Source organism: Metopolophium dirhodum, chromosome 1 (assembly GCF_019925205.1).
Source record: "Metopolophium dirhodum isolate CAU chromosome 1, ASM1992520v1, whole genome shotgun sequence".
Classification (NCBI taxonomy): domain Eukaryota; kingdom Metazoa; phylum Arthropoda; class Insecta; order Hemiptera; family Aphididae; genus Metopolophium; species Metopolophium dirhodum.
Window position 1 is genome coordinate 140,175,903 of NC_083560.1, and position 23,841 is coordinate 140,199,743.

At 31.8% G+C, this 23,841-nt stretch overlaps 3 protein-coding genes and 1 pseudogene across 3 annotated transcripts; 2 read left to right on the forward strand and 2 right to left on the reverse strand.

The window, feature by feature from the left end:
- Nucleotides 1-3,067: 3,067 nt before the first annotated feature.
- Nucleotides 3,068-4,189, reverse strand: LOC132932830 (uncharacterized). The gene is made up of 6 exons (XM_060999183.1): nt 4,095-4,189; nt 3,867-4,016; nt 3,619-3,767; nt 3,462-3,545; nt 3,265-3,375; nt 3,068-3,186 (listed from the first exon to the last, which is right to left on the reverse strand). Exons 1-6 carry the CDS (start codon nt 4,187-4,189, stop codon nt 3,068-3,070), a joined length of 708 nt encoding a protein of 235 aa, XP_060855166.1.
- A 3,414-nt stretch (nt 4,190-7,603) lies between these two features.
- LOC132932831 (uncharacterized) lies at nt 7,604-8,631 on the forward strand. The gene is made up of 4 exons (XM_060999184.1): nt 7,604-7,821; nt 7,905-8,045; nt 8,274-8,541; nt 8,626-8,631. Exons 1-4 carry the CDS (start codon nt 7,604-7,606, stop codon nt 8,629-8,631), a joined length of 633 nt encoding a protein of 210 aa, XP_060855167.1.
- Nucleotides 8,632-16,087: 7,456 nt separating this feature from the next.
- LOC132932832 (zinc finger MYM-type protein 5-like) lies at nt 16,088-17,975 on the forward strand. Its single transcript, XM_060999185.1, has 5 exons — nt 16,088-16,198; nt 16,282-16,368; nt 16,459-16,548; nt 16,636-16,704; nt 17,427-17,975. Exons 1-5 carry the CDS (start codon nt 16,088-16,090, stop codon nt 17,973-17,975), a joined length of 906 nt encoding a protein of 301 aa, XP_060855168.1.
- A 2,037-nt stretch (nt 17,976-20,012) lies between these two features.
- LOC132933782 (uncharacterized) lies at nt 20,013-20,628 on the reverse strand (annotated as a pseudogene).
- Between the last annotated feature and the right edge of the window lie 3,213 nt (nt 20,629-23,841).

A 23,841-nucleotide genomic window follows, 5' to 3' on the forward strand; every position in this document is an offset into this window, starting at 1 on the left:
AAAACGATGTGAAACTATATTACGAAGACAATAATGTGGATAACGGAGAAGTCGAATAAACACATAACGAAATTTTAATTATAAATAATTAAGTAATAATAGGATAGGATAAAATGTAGTCATAAAACATAGTAAAATATATACATATATATAGTATAGATATAGCATAGGATACGGAATATTTATGGTACACAAATTAGGTACACATTAAACGATAAGGCGGATTTTTCACAACAAAAAGGAAGTGGAGACGACCTGTTTAGCGCAACTTAACAAAAGTCTGAATTCGAATTAAATAACCTAACACCAGAATTCATAAAAAATTATATTTTGCGTGGAGATAAGATAAATGTAGTGGTATTGTTTGGGGGATCATACGATAGGAATATTTTAAGTAGACTAGGGTTAGGACACATAGAAGTTCTAAATATCAGATGCTATGATTTGAATTTCGATGGGGACTTCTACATGATATTAGAAAAATTGAGGGGAAAAATAACTGAAAGAATTTTCGAATTTAATGTAGGTAGAATCCAGAAAAGGGGTAGGCTATTGAATTTAACGGAAGCGCAAAGCGGCGTATGTACACAAAAACATAAAATAACATACGCTCACGACCCAAAGACTGATGTGAGATTTACAAAATGCATATTTAACAGAATGGTTAAGGAATATGGGTACCAAAATTTGGTGAAACAATTCCAACCTATATAGACAATACCACGCACCTAGCACCACCACGTTGTAAAAATATAATTTTTTGCGAATTTATAAATTTTATTATAGCAAATAACAAAGTAGCTTAATTAACACACTAAAGTAAATATATATAGAAAAAAAAAAAAAAAAAAGTAACGCTAGATATTAATAATTAACTAATAGAATACCACAAATAGTAATTTTAATTGCATTAATTTCAGGAAAAAAAAAGAGAAAGAAATAACATTAGGAATCGGGCGGTAAATAATAGGGGCATATTTTGTCTATTTTATTGGAGACTGACAAATGGTGCACTATTATGCACCGAACGGTTTGACCACTTAAGGGAAAATGTTAGAATTTGATCGTTTGGTGATTGGTTTGGAAAATCGTGTGAATAGCAGATTTTTTTGACGGGATCACCAAGGGACCAAATGGCCATAATAACTCACAATAAGAAATTACAAAATCTTATTAGTTTAGCCAGTGTCGCGGGAGGATACTTTGATTTGCAGCACACTCTGGCGACACGGGTTCAATTAGCAAGATGAGATCATTACGAAAATAGAATAGAATAGAATCGATTTAATACTAGTCTTGATCATGTAATAAAACTTGAATACAATAGTTTATTGTTGGTCTGGACCTGTAGTAAAAAGATACAATCTAATTACAGTATAGGGATAGTAATATTAACTAGGCATAAAATATAATGATATAGTGATTAATGGAAAATATGTATATAGAAGCAAACGTAAACGTAGAATGAAGAAAAAAAAAAAAAAGAAAGTTAGGAACATATTAGCATATATTGGCGTAATTAACATGGTGATGGAATAAGAAATATATTAATCTAACTTATTTAAAACATAATTAACATGGTAATGGAAATAAAATATAGTAAACACCACTATTTTATCATATATATATATATATATTGCACGAAAAAAAAAAAAATATATTGTAATAGATTTTAAGAATTCATGTTATATTAAAATATTATTACACATATTATATTAACACTAAGATAAGATTATTGATGTAAACAAAAACACAAAAAAAGAATATATTGTTAATCACATAAGATACTAACCTAGATAATAAGCAAAATATATACTGTAATATTGTGAATCATAATCTGTATTCTGTCAATAATAATTAATATGGTGAAATGTACCATATAATTATAATCATGTATTTAATGTAAAACTTAACATGTAAACATGTAATAATTGAATGTAATGTAATAATTGATATATGTAAAATTTGTAATCATAGGAAAGTGCTTGAACTAATGGAGGAAGTTTGAGTTAATTTTTCTCATTTTAGACGAGAAAAATCAACTTTTAAAGGGGGAGATGTAGTAAGCAAGCTACTACTTAATAGTAAAACAAATCCCACGGGTACATAATCATACTATACTATAATTTAGATACTGTAATTCGGCATATATCGGATAATAGAAACGGATATAAGGGTTCCTTCTGTTTATTAAATAATATTACATTTTAATGTCTTGTTTGAGAAACGGATATTAGGAACTCATTGAACCATATAATTGCTCTGTATACCACAATGTTCAAAATATAAAAATATGAAACAGTAGAATGATTATTTTGATTACAACACTGTACGCAACGATAGTCATTATAAAAAATATTAAAATTATATTAAAAATGATTATATCAAATCGAATACACAGAATTATACTGGAAGTCATAAAATGCGTGGGCCGGAACGATGGTCACACACATCACATCCGTGAGTCGAGATACAGTAGCTATAGGCAAGGGGTACGGGGAACTTCATATATAAGGGAGCCCGAATCGGCCTGTTTTCAGACGTGTACTACCACCCATTAGTGCAAGCACCTTCACGCCACTCTGTACGAGCATATTTTGGACTTAGAAAAATTATCAACAATATAATAAAATTCACAATAAAACAACAATTGTCTTTTATTTATTATCAACTACGACAACAACATCAAACAAATTATCTGCGACCTGCAACTATAATATCTCGGCAGCCACTTATCTACTATTAGTACTACGATAGTAGGTACCAAGCTACCGAGAACATTACACCCCAAATAAATCGAGGTGGCTATATGATTATCCGAAATATTTGAATTCTATTACTTGATTTGGCGTTTTTGAAGGCAGTAAAAAACTTACAGCTCTCCGGTTAACTAATCCACTATCCTTATCACAAATCCACCATTCTTATCATTAATCCAACATCCCTATCAGCAATCCAAAATCCTTATCACTTATCCACTTTTCTTATCAATATCCACCGTTCTTATCATAACACTCATAACCGACACCGGGGGGTCTTGGGGTCTCCCCCATCGACGCTCGGAGAGCTAGTCATATACTAAAACATAAAAGTATTTAATAGTAAATGATTTACTTGTTTCGTCCTTAACATTTGAAGGTTGAACTAATTCACTATATGGTGTGTTCTCATCGACTAAATTGGACACTAAAATGTAAAATAACAAATTAGTTAAAATAGTAATTTTTCTAAATATTTAACTAGAGTAGAGTTAATTAAATTTACCGCCAAGATCTTCATCATTGTTTATATTATTTTCAGAGTCAATTGTTAAACTAATTGAAGACTTGGATATTAAACTACAGGAAGTATCTTCAGGTTGCTGTAAACTTTTATCTGAAGTTAAAAGATTAAAAAATAATTATTATTAGTTGTTAATTTAAAATGTTTTAAACAGTTATATTTAATTTTTAAGTAATCGCCAAAATTTTTATAAATGTCGCATAACATTTTATTAACTTTTGGACTTAATACTTTCGGTTGCTGACTGAACGGTCTACCATCAACTGAAAAGAAGATTGTTTAGTTGATTTGATAATAATATTTATTTAAGGACATTAAAGATCTCTTGTTAATTACGATTTGTGTTATTCAGCATTTTCTTTAATAACGGACTCAAAACATTTGGACGCCAAATTGATGTTGTATCCTGCTTATCCAACACAGTATTGTTACAATACACAGAAGTAGGTAGATTTAATGACGGAATCGCTCCTTTATACAATAACCTGCATAATTAATAATTATTGATTTGAATCTTGTTAATAATTGTCTAATAAGGACATAAAATACAATTATCTTAAAATAACTAGGTATATTATACAGACATTCTATTTCCAACATCGTTCCAAATTGAATAGTCTTGATTTTTAAAGTGTGTTGAACATATCAACTTGTATTTTACCGAATCCAGTCCCTTTTGTTCAAAACTATTAATAATTATATTATTTTGTGTTAGTTTCACCCATTGACTACATCTATAATAATAATTTTATAGACATTAGGATTTCAATTTAATTAAAATTTAAAAATAAGTTAAAATCTTTAAAAATTACACGTTTTGATCACTTGGAAATCTATGGAATAAAATTCCAAGATTTTCTTTTCCTGTATTATTACAAGAAAGCACAGCACAAAGTTTTCTACCCATGGTAAACAAATACTTTTAAATATGTAAATTATAAAAAAAAAACAATTTTAAAATACACAACAACCATTGTCTGTTACATCAATAATAATTATTACTTTATTAGAGTAATTTCGTAAGGTATGGAAAAATAATCAAGGATCTTAATGCTGATATCATATATTATTCATTGATATAATATTATATTGCTTAATAATTATTGTTTTGGTATTTTGCATACAACAAAATATGTACCAATGTATATTGTACCCATTATAATATAATAGTAATCTATATTTTAATACCTATTTTATATTATTGATTTAGGCGCCAAATTATTTGTATTAGTTAACGAGTACATAAAAAAGTGATAAGGAGAAAGGGGCTGAATAGGCAATCACATACATTTTGAGCGCTATGACGCCAGCAGGTTTCTACAGGGCTTCTCGTATTCTAATCTATAGTATTTGCTTTAACATATAAAATTCCACTGATATTTCTAACAATAAACATTCTATAATTTCCCCCCACCACCACCACTATACCTTACAAAGGGCCGCCGCGAACGCTCGCGAGCCCGCCACCGCGTTATCATATCTATGTTATCAGTTATCACATTGGCGTTAGCATAATCTTTAAATGTTTTCGCACGCCTGGTATTCGAGAATTATTACAAAAATTTTTTCCGTTTGTAAACGTAAATAACCTTAACGAACATGTAGCTTCCTGCATAGCATACAGAAATATAATATACACACACACACACGCACATTCCTTTGTAAACGTCATCAGCGTTAACAGACCTGTAGCTGCATGCATTACCCCGATAATTCTGTAAGGACTATTCGATGTTCCCCCACCAATTAATATTTAATATAATCGTTTAAGAACACAGCTACACTACATAAAATCAGTCGCTCTACATCATTCCAAGTATCTACGTCGTTCCGAGTGTCTACTCCGCCTGTATGCTCGTCTCGTATTCAACGTTTAAATCATAATTATTTTTCAGTGTTTAAAATTAAAATGGCTGGTCCAATCGGAAATATGGCTGATATTTACAAGAAAACTTTTAAATATACACCACCACCCAACCTCATCGATTGCAGTAATTTAACCATCGACTTCACAGCTCGTAAATTGGGATAGATCCTACCGATGAATTCAAAACCGTGATTCATATTATAACATCTTCGCGGTATGTAAATATTCCTGTCGATTTTCTACAAAGTATATTCAGACTTATGGGGAACATTCTATCATTCATACTCGATCGTCCAGAAAAATACAAACGAAATTTATTTTTGGATAACGACGTAATTTCAATGTCTAGTATGACATATCAATCGGAGAACACACTTGTTTTAGAATCAAAAATTCAAGACGGATGTCGTGTTCTGTTAAATCGTACGGATCTTTTGGCCTTACAAGATTTAGAATACACCATTTTTGAGATTATCAATAGAAAATCTATTATAATTAAACCGATTGTAATACAGCAAATTGATCTAATCGCTTCATTCTTAAAATCAAACGTAGCGTTAGAAAATTCTAAGACCGATATGAGAACTCATGTGAGGAACATCGATAATAATTATTTTTCAATACACGTTATTGGTGAGAACGACTACATTTTCACAAATCAACTAAAATTATATGCAACTGATTCTATCATTCAAAAATGGATGGAGAAAGTAAAAAAATATGAGGTACTCGCAATTTTCCTTTTAGCTTATATTATGTTATGTTAATAAAATATTTTTTATTTACAGGGATACAATGACGAGTGTTCCATACCTTTTTCTCCACAATCGTACTTCAGTTCATATCCGCAGGTAATAATCATTTTTAAATCTGACAACATATTTTAATTTAAAAAAAAATTACAGGGAAATCCAGCACAAGAGACCCACCTCGAAAACATTCAGGTAGGACGTTCGGAAAACGATGGTCCATTTGGACCACAATATAATTAGTTTTTCTATACTATTATTTTTTTTATTGTGTAAAATAAAAACAAGCGTGATATTTAAAAACAAGTTTTTTTATTTATTAATAATAAGGTTACAATATATATATATATATATTTAGCATAAGGTTACAATATTTTACATAAAAGGAAAAAAAATTATATACATTTTTACAATTTTCTAACTTTGCCACTAAACGGGCTATAATTTATAATCTGGTCATGTAATATTAAGCAATACGCTGTAGTTTTTTCCGGAATAACTGTATCAGTTTCAAATTCAATACGTAGGTCTACGGTTGACAACTTCAAATTGTCGTTTTGACATGATTAATCAACAACGATGATTGGTGAATAGTTTTGAAAAATATGTTTTGATAATAAAGGTTCACTATACTCTTTCTCATAATATGATTTTTGAAAGTCTTAATAGGCCTTATACAGTATACTAGTTATATTATTTTTAAAATCTGCACGAAAGTCTTCATATGGATACACTTCAGAATTTTAGTGAACCTTAAGATTTTTTAGTTGACAGTGATCAAAGCGTCCAGCGTCTATTTCAATATTTTTTTTTCGATCTGTTTGTAATCCGAATAACACAAACCTCGGTTTTTCTAACAAGTTGCTGGACTTTACCGTCCACGAATATGAAGTATTTCTTGGAAGAATAGGATATTCGCAGAGATCCCAGGTTCTGAACGCACATGATGGTGTTTTACATGAATCTACCACTTTTATCAACCTTAATTTTTCTTTATCACTAACTCTGATAATAGGCATCTTCCACACCACCCTAGTAAGTTCAATTGTAATTTTTCTATTTTTTGAAACTGCTTAGGTTGCGCCCACGCCAACAACGTGTATCGCATCCAGGTCGGTAGATGCACGATTTAAAATCAGCAGTTGATTACAATTAAGTAATATTTTTTTATAGTCTTCGCAAAATCCGAATAAATGTTTTAGAGGGATACACCCGGTAAATACATTGTTGCTCATAAAGTTTTTATTATCTTCACCACCCATCGCCGAGTCCCAAGCAGCGTTCTCCAACGTATTTAAATCGTTTGGAGTATACGAACAATATGCTTTCAAGCAAGACGCAACTCCAGGTGTTTTTAATTTTTGAATTTCTATTCCGTTTATTTCATAACGCATTTCGGAGAATAAAAATGCCAATTCATTATTTGAAAAACGTACATCTCCCACTGCATCGGCCTGTTTATTTAGGGTGCGTTCGTCTTGGACGCTTTTGCGATTACAGTGCTAACGATAACGATACCGTTCGTCTTGGCATAAGCGCTAGTAAGCAATGTCCAAGACGAACGCAATTTATTATTCGGGCGCGATCATTTCAATGTTATCACTTTATGAGTTATCACGTTCACGTATTTTTATTTAACTTGACCATTCACTCAATAATTATTATAAATTTTAATTAGTAATAGCTAATAGTTACCTCATTATTAATGGACGACTTTAATGACGAAGAGTTAGTTGGACTAGTTTTACAACTAGTTGGAGATGTTTTATTTTTCTCTTCGTCGGAAGATAGTGAGGATAATGATCATGGCTTTGAACTTGCAGTACCGTTTGTAACTGCCAAAAATGCAATACCTAGAATGGAAAATTATGTCGAAAAAATTGTACCTCAGTTTGACGATGGACAATTCAAATCCCATTTCCGGTTTTTACTTTAATTATGGTTACCTATAAGCATCAGAACTTTTCTCATAATATTTTTAAATTATTAATATAAATAATTTATAGAATGCTCCCGGAAACGTTTGAATTCATATTGAAAATAATTGCACCAAAATTGGTTAGGAAAAAACCTGGCTGTCCAACTATTGAACCTAATAAGCAGTTGCTCTTAGCAATTTGGAAAATTGCAACCCCGGATTCATACAGGTTTGTTTTTTTAAGTTACTATTTTTTTATTGAGTGTCATTAGTGGATGACTTCTCACGTCAAGCGTATCATGTTGTAAATTTACTCTAACCACATAAACTTATTGTGCCCCTAAGGTATAGATGGTTTATCTCAAATATAGAAAAAAAAAAAAAAAAAAAGTTACTATTTTTTGTTACTATTAATATTTCAAACTAGTTAGTTGTTTTATCTCATATAAGTTTACAGGTCAATTTGTGAAAAATGTAATGTGGGGAGAGCAACTGCGTTGAAATGTGTGAGAAGAGTGGTTAATGCTTTAGAAATTCTAGCACCGGCTTTTATTGCATGGCCTGATGAGGAAAGATCAATGGTCATTAGAAATGGATTTTTTGCCACCAGTAACTTTCCTAATGTCCTCGGAGCAATAGATGGAACCCATATTAATATTCCTGCACCTCATGATCGTCCAGAGTCTTACGTGAACAGGAAAGATCACCATTCGATTCAACTTCAAGTATGTTATGTTATTTTTTGATCTGAGTTATCACTTATCAGTTGTTCGTTGAATCTTAATTTGTAAATTGTCACTAACAATCAGGCATAAACACTGAACTAAATCTTCAATTTTTATATTTTGAAAAAATTAACAGCAATGTGTTGAAGAATAGATGGATTGGCAAACCACAATTATTACTGTGATGTATAGTAATAAATGGCATAATAATATCCATAACAACTTCTTTGAACAACTCAAATTAAAAAATATAGTAAAAATACATTAAATTTGTGCTTAATGTACATATTGTGTACAACTGAATCTATTAAAAAATATTTATTTCACTGTATAATTATTATAATGTAAAATATTTACAGAAGTACAATAAATAGTAAGTTCCTATAAAAGCTTCCTAACTGTATCTTTTGTAAAATTGTAGAGGAGAAAATAATTCAATAATGACAAAAATGTTTTCAATATAAAATTGTCATTTCAGTTTTGTTTTATATAATTTAAGTATTTTCTTAACTATAATAAATAATAATGCATTAATTTGTATGGATTATGATTCTTCTTCTTCATTCTCTGGCATGACTACTCTTTAAGAGATTTTGCTGACATTACTAAACTTTGCCACCTATCTCTATCTATGAATTATATTCAGTCGCGTCACGCCAGTCGTGCAGTGCACACGTATATGCTATCACTGTTATGTATAACTTAATATCAACGGAATCATACGGGCGCTTCACCTTCCGAAGCAGTTAATCGTGCTAATTTGACGTCGCAATCGCAGATCTGCAAGTCATCAACACCACCCTTTTCCGAGGATAGTAATTATAAGTCTCTTGTTTTAAAACAAAATTAATATAAATTATATTATTCATATTATTGTACCAAACTACAATTATCAACAAAAACTAATATACTAGAATATCTAATTATACTACTTCAAGGCACTGTCGCACACGGTGACCTTTGGACTCCGCGATTAGATTAAACCGTCGCATCATGCCGCAAGGTTGCTCCAATACTAATAATAAATCCGTATCGCCAATTACAATTATAAACAAGCAACAGGTAGTTAAGCAGAAAAAAAAAAACGAGACCTCAACGCATTCAAACAAAAGATCCCTACCTACATCACCAACGACACCAACAATGCCGCCCAATGTAATCACCAAAAAAACAAAGCTATTTGCCTCTCCTAATCGCTATAGCGTTCTCTCCAACACTGTTGAATCTGATGATAATGACGACCCACCTGAGTCTCTTAGCCAGGAGCCGTCTGATACCACCACACATGCATCAACGAAAGTGTCATTGCCGCCACCCATTTTTATCAAAGGCGTATTAAATTACTCAGCCCTACTCTCTGAACTTACAGAACTAATCGGGACAACCAGCTTCGTTTGTAAATCGACGTCTACCCACTTAAAAGTACAAGCCGAAAAATCTGATGACTATAGAAAAATAATCCATTTCCTAAATGAAAATAACGCATCATTCCATACCTATCAGCTTCAATCAGAGCAATCTTACAGAGTTGTCATAAGAAATCTCCACCCCTCTACCCCTACTGCTGATATCTCCTCGGCAATTGAGGAAATTGGGTTCCCAACCAGGCAAGTCACAAATATAATCCACCACCAAACAAAAATGGCTCTTCCCATGTTCTTCGTTGATCTTGAGCCTGACCCCTCCAACAAAGACATCTTCAACATCAAGTCAATCCTTCACACTTTAGTCAAAGTCGAAGAACCTCACAAACGCCGCGATATCCCTCAATGCCTAAATTGCCAATCCTACGGGCACACAAGAGCTTATTGCTCCTACCCCCCACGCTGTGTTAAATGTGGTGAAGACCACCTATCTTCACTATGCAAAAAAACGCCTGACACTCCCGCCACCTGCGCGCTGTGCTCCGGCAGTCACCCAGCCAACTACAAAGGTTGCACTGTCCACAAGGAGCTCCAAAACCGCCGCCGTCAGCCTCTCACCTCATCCAAACTCACTCAGAAACCCCATCAAAGGCAGCCTCCTCAATGCCCTGCTCCACCAACCAGCTCATCATCTTCCAATCTTCAATCAAACACACGCCTCAGATCCTATGCCAATGTAACAGGTAACGACACCACTCATAATCAATTTTACGACAACCACTCCCCCAAAACTGATATTGATGTTTTCTCTAAGTTTTTAGATGAACTAAAATCTGTTATCAATCCTCTAATTACTCTCCTCACCTCTGTCATCACTAAGCTCCTTGATACTAAACAAAATGCCTAACTCCTATACTTCTAACTCTCTCCTCACCCTTCTATGGAATGCTAACGGACTAAAGAATCACACAAATGAACTTCTCCTCACCCTTCAGGAAAAAAGAATTGACATTGTCCTTATATCTGAAACCCACTTCACCTCAAACTCGTACGTCAATCTCCCTGGTTACGATTCCTACCGTGCAAACCACCCAGATAACACTGCTCATGCAGGAGCAGCAATATATATAAAATCTTCACTTAAATACATACCACTCCCAAACTTCATATCCGACGACATCCAATCCTGCGCTATATCTCTGACACTTAATAACTTCCCTATTACATTCGCAGCTGTTTATTGTCCACCGAAACACAAAATGTCTCCGGCCAGATTCACTGAAATTTTCTCCACACTCAACAACAACTACATCATAGGTGGCGATCTAAATGCAAAGCACCAACAATGGGGCTGTCGTGCCTCAAATCCCAGAGGAAATTCTCTCCTCCAATCACTACCATCTACCAACTCTACTGTCATTGCACCTCCAAATTACACATACTGGCCTAACTCCCGTCGAAAAATGCCAGATATCCTGGATATCTTCGTTATTAAGATTCCAAGAAACCTCCACACTCAAATATTTAATCTCATTGACCCATGCTCAGACCATTCACCAGTCATGCTTTCACTAGACTGTCTCCCTCAAACTAAATCCAACGCGTCAGCTCTATCTCAATTTCCAACTGACTGGGACAAATTCAGTACAATCCTATCGGAAAAAACTTCCCTTAAACTCCGCCTAAAGACTCCCTCTGATATCGATGACGCAGTAAACCTACTCACAACTAATATTCAAACCTCTGTTTGGGACTCAGCCAAACCTGTGCCCTTGCACGCTAAGCCTTCCCCTCATCTCCCCTCCTACATACGAACTCTCATCTCACAAAAACGTCGCGCTCGGGTTATTTGGCAAAGAACTCGATATCCTATTGACAAATCCCTTTACAATGCACTTACCCAAAAGTTGAAACGTCTACTAGCTAACCTTAAATCGGAGTCTTACGCAAATTATATTTCTTCTCTCACTGGCATGGATGGCTCCCTATGGAAAGCCACTAGGAAACTACTACGAATTCACAATTCTCCCCCTACTCTACGTAATGCTGATGGTAGCTGGGCACTGTCTGAACAATCTCAAGCCAACATATTTGCCAACCACCTATCTAACACATTTCAACCACACCACAATATTATCTCTTCAACCACAATCCAAGAAGTTGAAAGCTATCTTAACTCTCCTCTTCCGATGTATCCTCCTCCTAGAGCTTTTTCCCCTAGTGAAGTTGAATTTAATCTTAAGAAAAACTCACCGAAAAAATCTCCTGGTTTTGACTTAATTTCGACGGAAGTGGTCAAACACCTTCCTAGAAAAACCATAATTTTCCTAACACAAATTTATAATGCTATGCTTCGCTTATCATACTTTCCTATATTATGGAAATATTCTATCATTATACTCATACCAAAACCAAAAAAACCCCCCGACTGTCCTTCCTCATATAGGCCTATAAGTCTCCTACCAACTCTCTCCAAACTATTTGAAAAACTTCTTCTCAAACGAATACTGCCAATAGTTGACGAAGCTAAAATACTACCAGACTCTCAATTTGGTTTTCGCAACAGTCACTCAACGATCCATCAGATTCACCGCCTGGTTGACAAAATTTCATTTGCCCTAGAGGAAAAACTATACTGCACTGGTGCTTTCCTTGACGTCTCCCAAGCTTTTGACAAAGTCTGGCACTCAGGCCTCCTCTATAAATTAAAACCTATTCTACCTAGTCACTACTATCTGATCCTCAAATCCTACCTCGAAGATCGGTTCTTCTCCGTACGTGTAGGTTCTTCCTTCTCCTCTCCTACTGAAATAAAAGCAGGCGTACCACAAGGCGCAGTAATTGCCCCTCTACTCTTCAATCTCTACATCTCCGACCAGCCTACTTCACCCCATACCTTAGTCGGTGATTTTGCTGACGACAAAGCCATACTAGCAACCAGCCCTGATCCTGTCTTAGCCTCCTTCTACATACAAGATCATCTCTTATCCCTTGAATCGTGGTACAAAACATGGGGAGTAAAAATGAACGAAACCAAGTCCATCCACGGTACATTTGCTCTTCGCCAAGGTGTATGTCCAACACTTTACCTCAACAACCAACCACTTCCCCCTGCGCAATGCATACGCTATCTCGGTATCCTTATCGACCGCCGTCTCACTTGGAAACCTCACATAATTAGCAAAACCCGTACACTAAATGACCGCTTCCGACTCCTTCGTCCACTTCTAGCATCAAAGCACATGAAACCTTCCAACAAACTCCTGCTTTACAAACTCCTACTCAGACCCATCTGGACATATGGGATTCAACTATGGGGCGCTGCCAAAATCTCCAACATCAACCGCATTCAAAGATTCCAATCCAAAATTCTTCGCACAATTCTAAAAGCACCATTCTATGTCTCTAACCACACCCTCCACACTGATCTCAAAATACCATTTGTCTCTGAACTAGCCAAAACTCATTACAAACGTTTCAATAGCCGCCTAGCTCACCATAAGAATCCGTTAATCTCCGACCTATCATCTATTTCTATCCCAGGTAACCCAGTTAAAAGACTCAAAAGACAGTGGTGTCGTGACCTACTAGCCTAATTTAGTCATACTCATGTCGTAGTACCTCCGCTGGGAGGCCTCTACATACGGGATAATCTGTCATTTATTTTTATTTTATTTTATTTTTTATTTTCATCAATTGTTCTTATTGTTCATGTATTGAAACAGATTGAATAAAAATACTTTAACAACAAAAAAAAAAAAAAAAATGAATTATATTATATGAAAAAAATTCTTTTGAGTCTAATTGTTGATTATCATGTTTTTTAATGTTGAAACTAGACCCATAGTATCAGTATGTAACATAACACACACCAGAGTACGTATTTGCCCTAATTAAATTAAATTGTACATGCTATTTATAGGTACCTTATAACAATTAATTATTATTTTTAAGATTTTTCTTTTGGGGGGTGGGTGGGGGGGTGTTTATTTTTTGGTGGGCTAATCACCCTTCAGGCCACCTCTATTTGGGCCGGTGACCGTGATTTCCCACTGGGCCGAACACCCCTCAGTACGCCTCTCGACTAATACCACACCTAATACATGGGATACGCTCGGCGTTGTGATTTTTTTCGTGTCTAGTTAGACTACGTTTCACCGTGAATTCCGAAGGACATTGTCGACATTTAAACATTTCGAGATGTGTTTTTCGGTGAGCGATCAAATTTGACTTGTATACGAATTTCAAAAAACATTGTTCGCATTTAAACATTTTAAAATAAATGAACAAGAAAAATTAAAACGTTATATGATAATTACGTGCGTAGTATTGATACAGAGCGATCGAGAGAGATATAGGTTAATATGGGACGACAAAATATCATCAACTACGGGAAGTAATGAATAGCGACTAATCATTCATTCAAAAAATCCCTACCTAAGATCTGCCGCCGCCGCCGCCGCCGCCGCCGCTGCCACCACCGATACCAGTTATACAATGAAATATTACAGGGTCGTCGGTTTGTTGTATATATCGGGTGTGTTAATATGCGTATGGTAAAGTGTTCCATAGATACGTATCTAGTAATATACTTCTACTACTATGTAGAACATTGTCCACGTACTGTTGAGATCACACATTTTTTTTTAATTATTACTATAAATATATTAATGCGGAGGAAGATCCCAAACCTCTAGCCAACAAACTAGTGGTGAGTAGTATCAGTTGTATGGTATAGCACATTTTCCTATAAGGTAAGCAGGATGTGTTTGGATACATGTTTTTCAAATAAATCTCTAATTCATGTGCACCTAGGAAAATAGAAATATTGTATGCCTGTAGCAAAACTTCAGATCGTATTACACAAATCTTCATCTCGAGTACTTCCCGTATGATATGTCTCATTTGAAATAAATACGAAACATTTCCGATACTTAGCTTAATACAAACGTATTCAAGTTGATATATAATATATACCTGAATATTATAAATATGTAAATACGTAAGGGGAGAAAAAAAAAGCGTGGTAAATAGTTATAAATAAGCGTTTATTAGTATCTGTATAAACATCGTTTACTTATCTACAATTCACTTATCGTGTTAAATATTCGAGACGTTAATAATTCTATTTCTGCTGCATCTAAGTTTACAGGTATAAAACCGTGCATTTTTTTTAACTCATTCGTTCTTACCCATATCTGCAAGCGACGCCCACTAGTTTCGCATTTTTTAAATTCTCTTATTATACCTAGCATGGTTGACGGTAGACCTGCATACTGTTGGAAAAGTTTTTTTTCAGAACTTAACATAATTTTATTTGGGTTCATAAAATTGTAGACTGTCTGGCAACGGTTATTAATCCTATTACAGAAATATTTCGTTTTACAAGTTTATGTCTTTGTGTGTGTGTGTGTGTGTTTGAGATTTATTCTAACGTATGCTTAGCGAGATGTTATTCGAATTTGATTATATATAATATTTTTGTATGTATGTATGTATGTATCATGTATGTGTGTGTGTCAGTGGCGTCATTTGGGGGGGGGGGGCAAGGTGGGCATTTGCCCCTGTCTGATTTTAAAAGCAGCCCAATGGGCCGGTGTCCGGTTTTTGCCATTTAACAATTTATATTTTATTAGTGCAAAAACATGATTATTATTATAATATTTTCAGAAAATATTTTACAGTCTACCTATTAAGAAATTATAGTTACAATATGATACATTTTTAATTAATAATTGATTAGTTGGAATAAATTTATATTTAGACGCATGCGGGACGTGCGTGTATGTTTTGTGTGTGCGTGTGTGTTTTGTTATGAAAAAGGAAGTAGGAACACAATATTGTTGTGTATGCACAACAATAATAATAATTAATATCATAATCCCATATAGTTTTATTTTTAAAATCTAAAATAATTACAAATTCTAAAAACAACAATCGATTTACACATTACACTCTTACTTATTTAGTATTTATCATTGATGTCAGACTTCTGTCAACTTGCGACAGACGACAGTCACTTACTCGTTTATCACAATTCAGTATTCACAGTAAACTTTTCTGTATTTTGTTAATATTTAGTTCAGTAACCGCTTATTCTATATTCATTATATTCGTGAGTTCGTGACGCGTGTTCTCATTATTATTTTGTTATTGAGAAAACGTTTCTTAAAAAAAAAGTAATGGGTGGTGCGGCTAAAAACCGTCGTGCAAAAAAAATAAAACTACAACAAGTCGCCCAAGAATCAAAAATAATTACTGCATTTTTTAATAAACAAACAAAACCTGAACCAGTAAGCAAGCAATAATAAATAAAAAAATTAGTACTTAAGATAATATTAATTTCTAAATTCGATTTTATGTACCTATCTTTTAGATTGATGCACAATTAATACAACAACCTGCAGTTGTATTACAGTTGGAAAAATTAATCGAAGAACAAGAATATTCAGTTGATTATCCTGTAAATGATTATTTTTTTTATATTGACTGAAATATTATAATGTTAAATAATAGGTATACTGTATACTTATAAATATATAATATGTTTTAGGATGATCACGATAGATCTGTTAGTTTGAATATTGAACAACCAGTTCCATTTACAAATGAAGATGATACAAATGATACAATGGACAATATGGTATAAATTTTTTTAAAAATTTAGTAAAAACAAAATTATTGTAAATATCAATCTATAAACAAATTTTTAACTTTCTCATTATTTTAGGATGTAGTGCCAAGATCAGCAGTTGATGTTTTTATTCCTACAATTGAAAAACAACACATGTGTGATCCAGTAAGTACCAAACAAATATACGATAACTTGCTTACATTATGTTTTAATTTAAGGATTATTTTCATAGGTGAAACTAGACCTCTAAAACGTGGGGTGCTAAAGTATTAAAAACATAAGATTGATGGTATTTAATTATAATTATGATAGTTCTTAAAAAACAAATGGTTCTAAATTAGAACTTAAGGGGATTACTTTTAGGAATAATTCCTTAACTTTCTGTTAATCCAAACAAATTATTTTTAATATGCATAATACATATTTTAATATTGTTTATAGGAAATAGGTTTGGTATGGGGTACTATTTATTTATTACAAATTTTAAAAATCAGCACATTTACTTTACATAACTAAGTAATTTTATGTGTGATTAGGAAATAAAAATCCTTTTTATATTAAATATTTTTATTTTTATATATTTAATGTAAAAACTTATTAAAACATAGGTATAAAAATATATTTTATTCATAATTATAGTCAAACAATTTATTCATATTTAATTGTATTTTTATTAATTTTTTGTATTGAAAATTATTATTTATAGTACCTGTATATTTTATTTTATATTTGGGCGTATAAAAAAAACCATTATGTTCTGCCTCTGACCCTCTGAGTGCTGAGTCTGCCCCTTCTTAAATCTATCCCTGCTTATAGCATAAATAATTACCTAATTTAAAATAATTGAATAAGTTAAAACTAACATTTACTTTTTGTGCACAACTTAGGTTCAATTGCCTACAAATGCATTTCAAGAAAATTATGATATTTCTTTATCAAAAAATGATGAACTAGTTCAGCCAGAAATGTTATTCCCTGCTACCAATGGTCGACGATTTACAAGTAGACATTATAAAGTTTACAACTGGATAGAGTATTCTGTATCAAAAGATGAAATTTTCTGTTTTTCATGCCTTCATTTTTCTGCCAACATCATAGCCTCTGGAAAAACTGCAGGTAATTTATGTTTTGTTAATTATGGTTCAAAATGTAAAAATTGGAAGGAACAAACCTTATCTTTGAACAATCATCAGAGATGTAAGACTCATGTTATCTGTGTACAGCGTTGGAACGATTATCTTCTAGTTCAAAAAAACCATTCACTATCTATCGCTAATCAAGTTAATAACGTACGACAACGAAATATTATTGAAAATAGAGAACACTTAAAATTCTTACTTAAGGCGGCACTTTTTCTGTCAAAACAGGGTTTAGCATTTCGTGGACATAATGAGTCTGATATTTCTAAAAACAAAGGGAATTTATTAGAAATTTAAGATATGTTTGCTGATGATAAAATAAAATTACGATTACAGGCACGTTACGGTCACTACACTAGTCCTGAGTATCAAAATGATTTTATAAGTATAGCTCAATGTACAAGCACAGATTATATGAAAACAGATTGTGCACTTCCTATGCTGCAATGTAAAAAATGAATAAGGTGTTCTGATTGGTTGTCTCCCAAATCAGTGTGACTACAAATACCAATGCTAATTTATTGTATATACTTACATACCATAATATTGAAATTTGAATTATTGAATTAAGCTAAGTGAACTTTTCAATTGCAACTCAATGCTCATAATATTGTACTTTGGTAAAAGTAATAGAAAAGTAAAAAAGGTGGATAAGTGGATGTCGCTCTGCTGTACAGTAGGTTACAAGTGGGTCACTGTAATGGATGGTGTTAAATTTGAATTCAATGATATAATATCATTGTATAAGAAAAACGATTCTGAGCGAAAACGGTCAGTCAGCCTATGATTTTACCAAGTATATTTTATGATATTATTGTGAATAAAGTAATTTATATATAACCTATTTACTCGGAGCCTTGTTTTAAATGTTCAATCTTTAGCCATAAAAGTTAAACATTTTATACATTTTTAACCACAAAATAATTAATAAATTATAAATTTGATAAATGTTGTCAAAATTTGAACTTTAAATGCTTATAAAAAAAAATTGTGCCTATGTATTTTTAATATTTTTCAACTGCTATTAGAACGATATATCAGGAGCCTTATATTAAATTTTCACGCTTTTTTACCCAACAAATAAAAATTTATTGATATTTATAGAAAAAAAACTAAAAAAATTGAAAACTGACAATGTCCGTAAACAGCTCAAAAAGAGTCAAAATATTTTCAACATTTTATGGTGTATAGAAAATGCTAATATAAACATTCAGTAAAATTTTCAAGTATCTACAGTCATTCGTTTTTTAATTACAATAAAATAAGAAAATTGTTACATGAGAAATCGAGTAAATATCAAATGTTGTAAAAATATAAATTTCAGACGCTCATAAAAATTTAATTTAAGTTTCTTCTAGACATTTTTTTTTTGATAAAGGTAGACAAACTTATGAGTAATCTTATATTACATTTTCAAATCTTAGATTTAAAAAGAAAAATTTTTATGAATTCTCATCAAAATAATTTGCTATTTTTCGTGATTTTTCCGTATTTTGTCAAAATTTGAACTTTAAATGCTTATAATTAAAAACTGTGACTAAGGATTTTTAATTTTTTTCATCTGCCTTTGAAACAATAACCTAGGAGCCTTCTATTAAATTTTCAAGCTTTTTTACTCAACAGATAAAATTTTATTGATATTTATAGAAAAAAAAACTAAAAAAATTGAAAACTGACAATGGCCGTAAACAGCTCAAAAAGAGTCAAAATATTTTGTAAATTTTATGGTGTATAGAAAATGCTAATATAAACATTCAGTCAAAATGTCATGTCCCTACGGTCATTTGTTTTAGAGTTACACCAAAAACCAAAATCGATTTTCTCAAAAACAGATTTTGCGTAAAAATTCCCGTTTTTCCTTAATTTTTCTTTTGTTTTTCACGTCGCTTGTGAAAACTACTGGGAAATTTTTACTTTTGACCCCCCAAAGTACCAACTAGATTCACTTTCCTATCAGAAAAGTTACTATTGAAGAAAATCCAAGCACTTTTACTGTCCTAAAAGGTGATGACAGACACAAAAATAAAAAAATAAAAAAAATAAATAAAAAAATAAAAAAAAAAAATAAAAAAATAAAAAAAAAAACACACATAATTGTAGAATCAATACATTCATCGCTTCGCTCAGAATCTAAAATGCAAATCGTTGTCTCCAAAAATATATTAATTTAAATTTATCACAATATCAAACAATATTTTTACAATTAAAAAAATTTAGAATGTAGGTAAATTACAAATACCTTATACTTTTTACTATAAACAATTAAATATATTATAAATTATAAAAATAATTTAGTACAAAATTTTATTACAAATGGCTTTCTTTCTAATTTATTTATAAATTATTTAATATACACAATTTTCTATTTTTTTTTTGTTTTTCTGATATTAAATTCCTATTTAAAAATTTAATAGCAGCATGAATCCTAAATCTTATAAAATAATTAATTAAATACTCTTTATTAAATAGTGGACACGGATGTCGAAATACAACATTAGTCATGCTTAACTTTAACTTAATACCTACTTCATTTTCAATAGATAATTGTGGAAACCTATTTATAAAAATGTTTTCTAACTCATCTATAAAAACATAAAATTCATGTTGTGGCATCATTAAATTGCCAAACATTGATTTTTCTGAATATTCATATGGTTTGAAATAACAAAGTAAAAGAGTCATCCAATTTTTTTTGTGATTTTGCATAATGAATACAAACTTCGCAACTATGTTTTTCAAAACAATTTTTCATCAAAAACCCACAAACATATATAAAAGCATTTTTCTCAGGCATCGATAAGTTCCTATAATCTGGGGTATCTATTTTAAGTGTATTTTTAAATTTAAATGGATTTTTATCTTGAAATATTATTTTTATGGTTTCGTCATTAAAAGAATCAGTATTTATTTTAGATAAAATTTCATCCAAGTCTGTTATGCAATTGGCATTGTCTGAGTGAGTAAAATAATTAAGACAAAAATTTTGTTTAAATGACCAGATGAATTGTATGGGAGTTGGATTAACACTATTTCCATTATGTATAAATTTTTGTCATATACTCTGTTATCACTATCAGGTGAGCCTATTGATTAAGATTATCAATTATAATTTCTTATCACGGGACCCAACTGTCCCCATCCCAGCCACCAGTATATGACAAGTTTCAAATATTTTTAGTTCGTTGAAATGGTCACATTGATTCTGGCGGTGATCATATCAGGCCGTTTTTTGTTTACATTTAAGTGCACAATCTGTTTTCATATAATCTGTGGTACAAGGCAGATTATATTAAACTCTATGAATAAGTTTGGTGTTTATACAATTCTGGTTGATGAAACCAAAGACTTATCAAAAAAAGAATAAATGAGTTTTTTAATACGGTTTGTATAGTTTATTCAAAATGAGATGATGACTCGGCGGCGACCAGTTTTGGTCAGCCGCAGGTCATACTCCCTCCACAAGCATCGATCACGTGATCGAAGCAACCGGGACGTGTCACGCGAGACGTGGATGTGACATACCATTTGTCTGAGCCGTCGATTTATTCAATTTTTCTTTGTACACCAATAAGCGCCAAACTGGAAGTTGATTTCTTTTGTTCTTGTTCCTTTTTGAATATCTTGCAGTCCCTTTTCCAGTGTCCTGGTTTTTTACTGTGATTGCATTTTCCTGGTTTTGTATTATCATTTTGACCACGTATTTTTTACTTTTATTATACTTGCCTTTGTTAGCAGTCAAAGCACTACTTTCAGCACCATCGTCATGGACTTCATGTCCTTGCACTTGTCGTGTTTCTTCCACCATCAATCGAGTGGTTAACTGTTCTAGCGTTCTATTTGCACTATTCATTGAGTCCCATGCACTGTAGAAGTGCCTATAGCTATCAGGTAATGTCATCAACATTTTTGTAATTAATATTGATTCTGAGATAGGTTCTCCCAATTGTTTTCGTTGTCTACTTAGATTTTCTAATTTTGAAATATGACCTGCTATATTTTCTATTGGATCCATTGTATAATGATAGAACTTTTGTTGTACTATTGTTTTGCTTGTGTATGATATCTGTTCGTACACACTAAGTAGTTTGTTCCACATACCATTTGCTGTGTCACAGTTCATAATGTATTGTAGAGGTTGTTCATCTAACGATGTGACGATACATTTTTGAGCCTTATCATCTGCCCTTTTCCATATTGAAAAATCAACGCTATACCTTTTTCTCGCTTCATCTTCAGTTTCATTACAGATTTTTGCTAAAATTGGTTTCTTTGATTTTCCTGTTACTACATCAAATATTTCAGCTGCATTCTTGATTACCTTAATTTAAAATTTCCACATGTCTCAATTTGATGCATCTTTGAGTTTGTTGATTTTATATTTTCGTTTTCCATATTTAAAAAAAACGTAAATGTATACTATCTGCCATGGACGTAAATAGGGTGGGGGGCTTAGGAGGGCTTAGTCCTCCCTAAAATATTTTAATATTTAGGTTATCTTATATAATTTATTATATTAATTATATTAATTATAAAATTATAACCAATGGTAATAGCTATTAATATAATAAAAGTAATAATATGTAGGTACTGTAACGTGGTCGGGGGAACGACCAGTTAAATATAAGATATCCAGGGAGAATCGTAGGATCCTATAGATATAAATACCGTAGCCAGGGGCAGATATGTAGATATCAGGATCTTAAATATATTTAAATTACTAGGATTCCTTTTCAGTTATAATTATGTTTTATTGTCTACTAAACACTTACAAATATTAATACTCACAAATATATCAACTATGGTCTATTATACTATGTAACTGTATCGTAGTCATACGGAGTCCGGTAATCGTAGTGTGTATTGAGGTCTAAGGTGCACACCGAACTAACTTACTAATACATTGTGTGTGTTGGCCATGGGCCTTACAATTATGTGTGTGTTTTAATATTAATGTATCGGTCAGCAGTTAATCGTACATACGGTAGAGTTCGTATTATATACATAGGTGTCATGTAACATATTTATATTTATAATTGTTACATTACCCCCTCCCTTTAGAAAAAAAAAAAAAAAAAATACAAAAGAAATTTTGAATATAAACATTGTTTTTATCCCTTGTCCGACTGGATTGATTGAATATGGTGAAGGTGGACTGTTGATTGAAGTTTTTTTGTGATTGAACAATGCTTCTTCATGGATTGGTTAGTTGATATGTTTGAAAACTTACATTTTTTTACTATATTTTACAACAATAAATTTTATTTTTCACATCCTATATACTATACTTTAGTAAACTCTACTATCTCTATTCTTAACTAATATTCCCCATATTGTCAATTATCATTATTAAACTCTATTTTAACTGGATGTCCCTCCAAAACAATATTTCTTTATTAACAAAGTGCAGACTATTTGTGTATTATAAGTATTTGCTTGCAAGTATTTCTACTATGCCAGAGGCCAATACTTTTTATTTATCCAAATAGTGTTTGTATTACACTCTATACATTTGATTATATTTTATTTTTTATTTTGTTAATTAATAATTTTTCTATTTAATAGTTATAATCGACAATATGAGTATGTCTGATGATACAAATACCCGAAATAATTTAATATAATATTAAAAAAAAATAAATATAAAAGATATAAACATTTATCCCATAATTAATATCATAGTTTTTATACAATAACCTTAATCTATATTTAATTATATAATTTGAATACTGTTGGTTAAGTTAGGTTGGTTAACTCCACTATACTGGTATTTGACTTCTCCTGTAGGTCTGAAACTTGACTTTTAGGTTAACGTTATAAAAATATCCTTAGAATTATTGTATAGTTGATTATTAACCAGAGTTAATTAAAGCCGTTTTTTATTGTAATTATTTTTGTTATTATAATTTTTATTTTTCCCGTACAATTGTTCATAAGAGTCACGTTACCAAATGTTAATTTGATATTTTATCGTCATAAGTAGTGACATATTTAAAATTATGGTGCAGTGTGACTTCTTGTATATTAAATTTCAGGTGACAAAAAAAAAATATATATCATTAATGTAATAAGTGCGATCTCCTTATATTTTAAACACTTGTGTGGTTATATATTGTATATCTTATGCTAATTACTACGTATCTAAACTGTATATTTATATTAACAT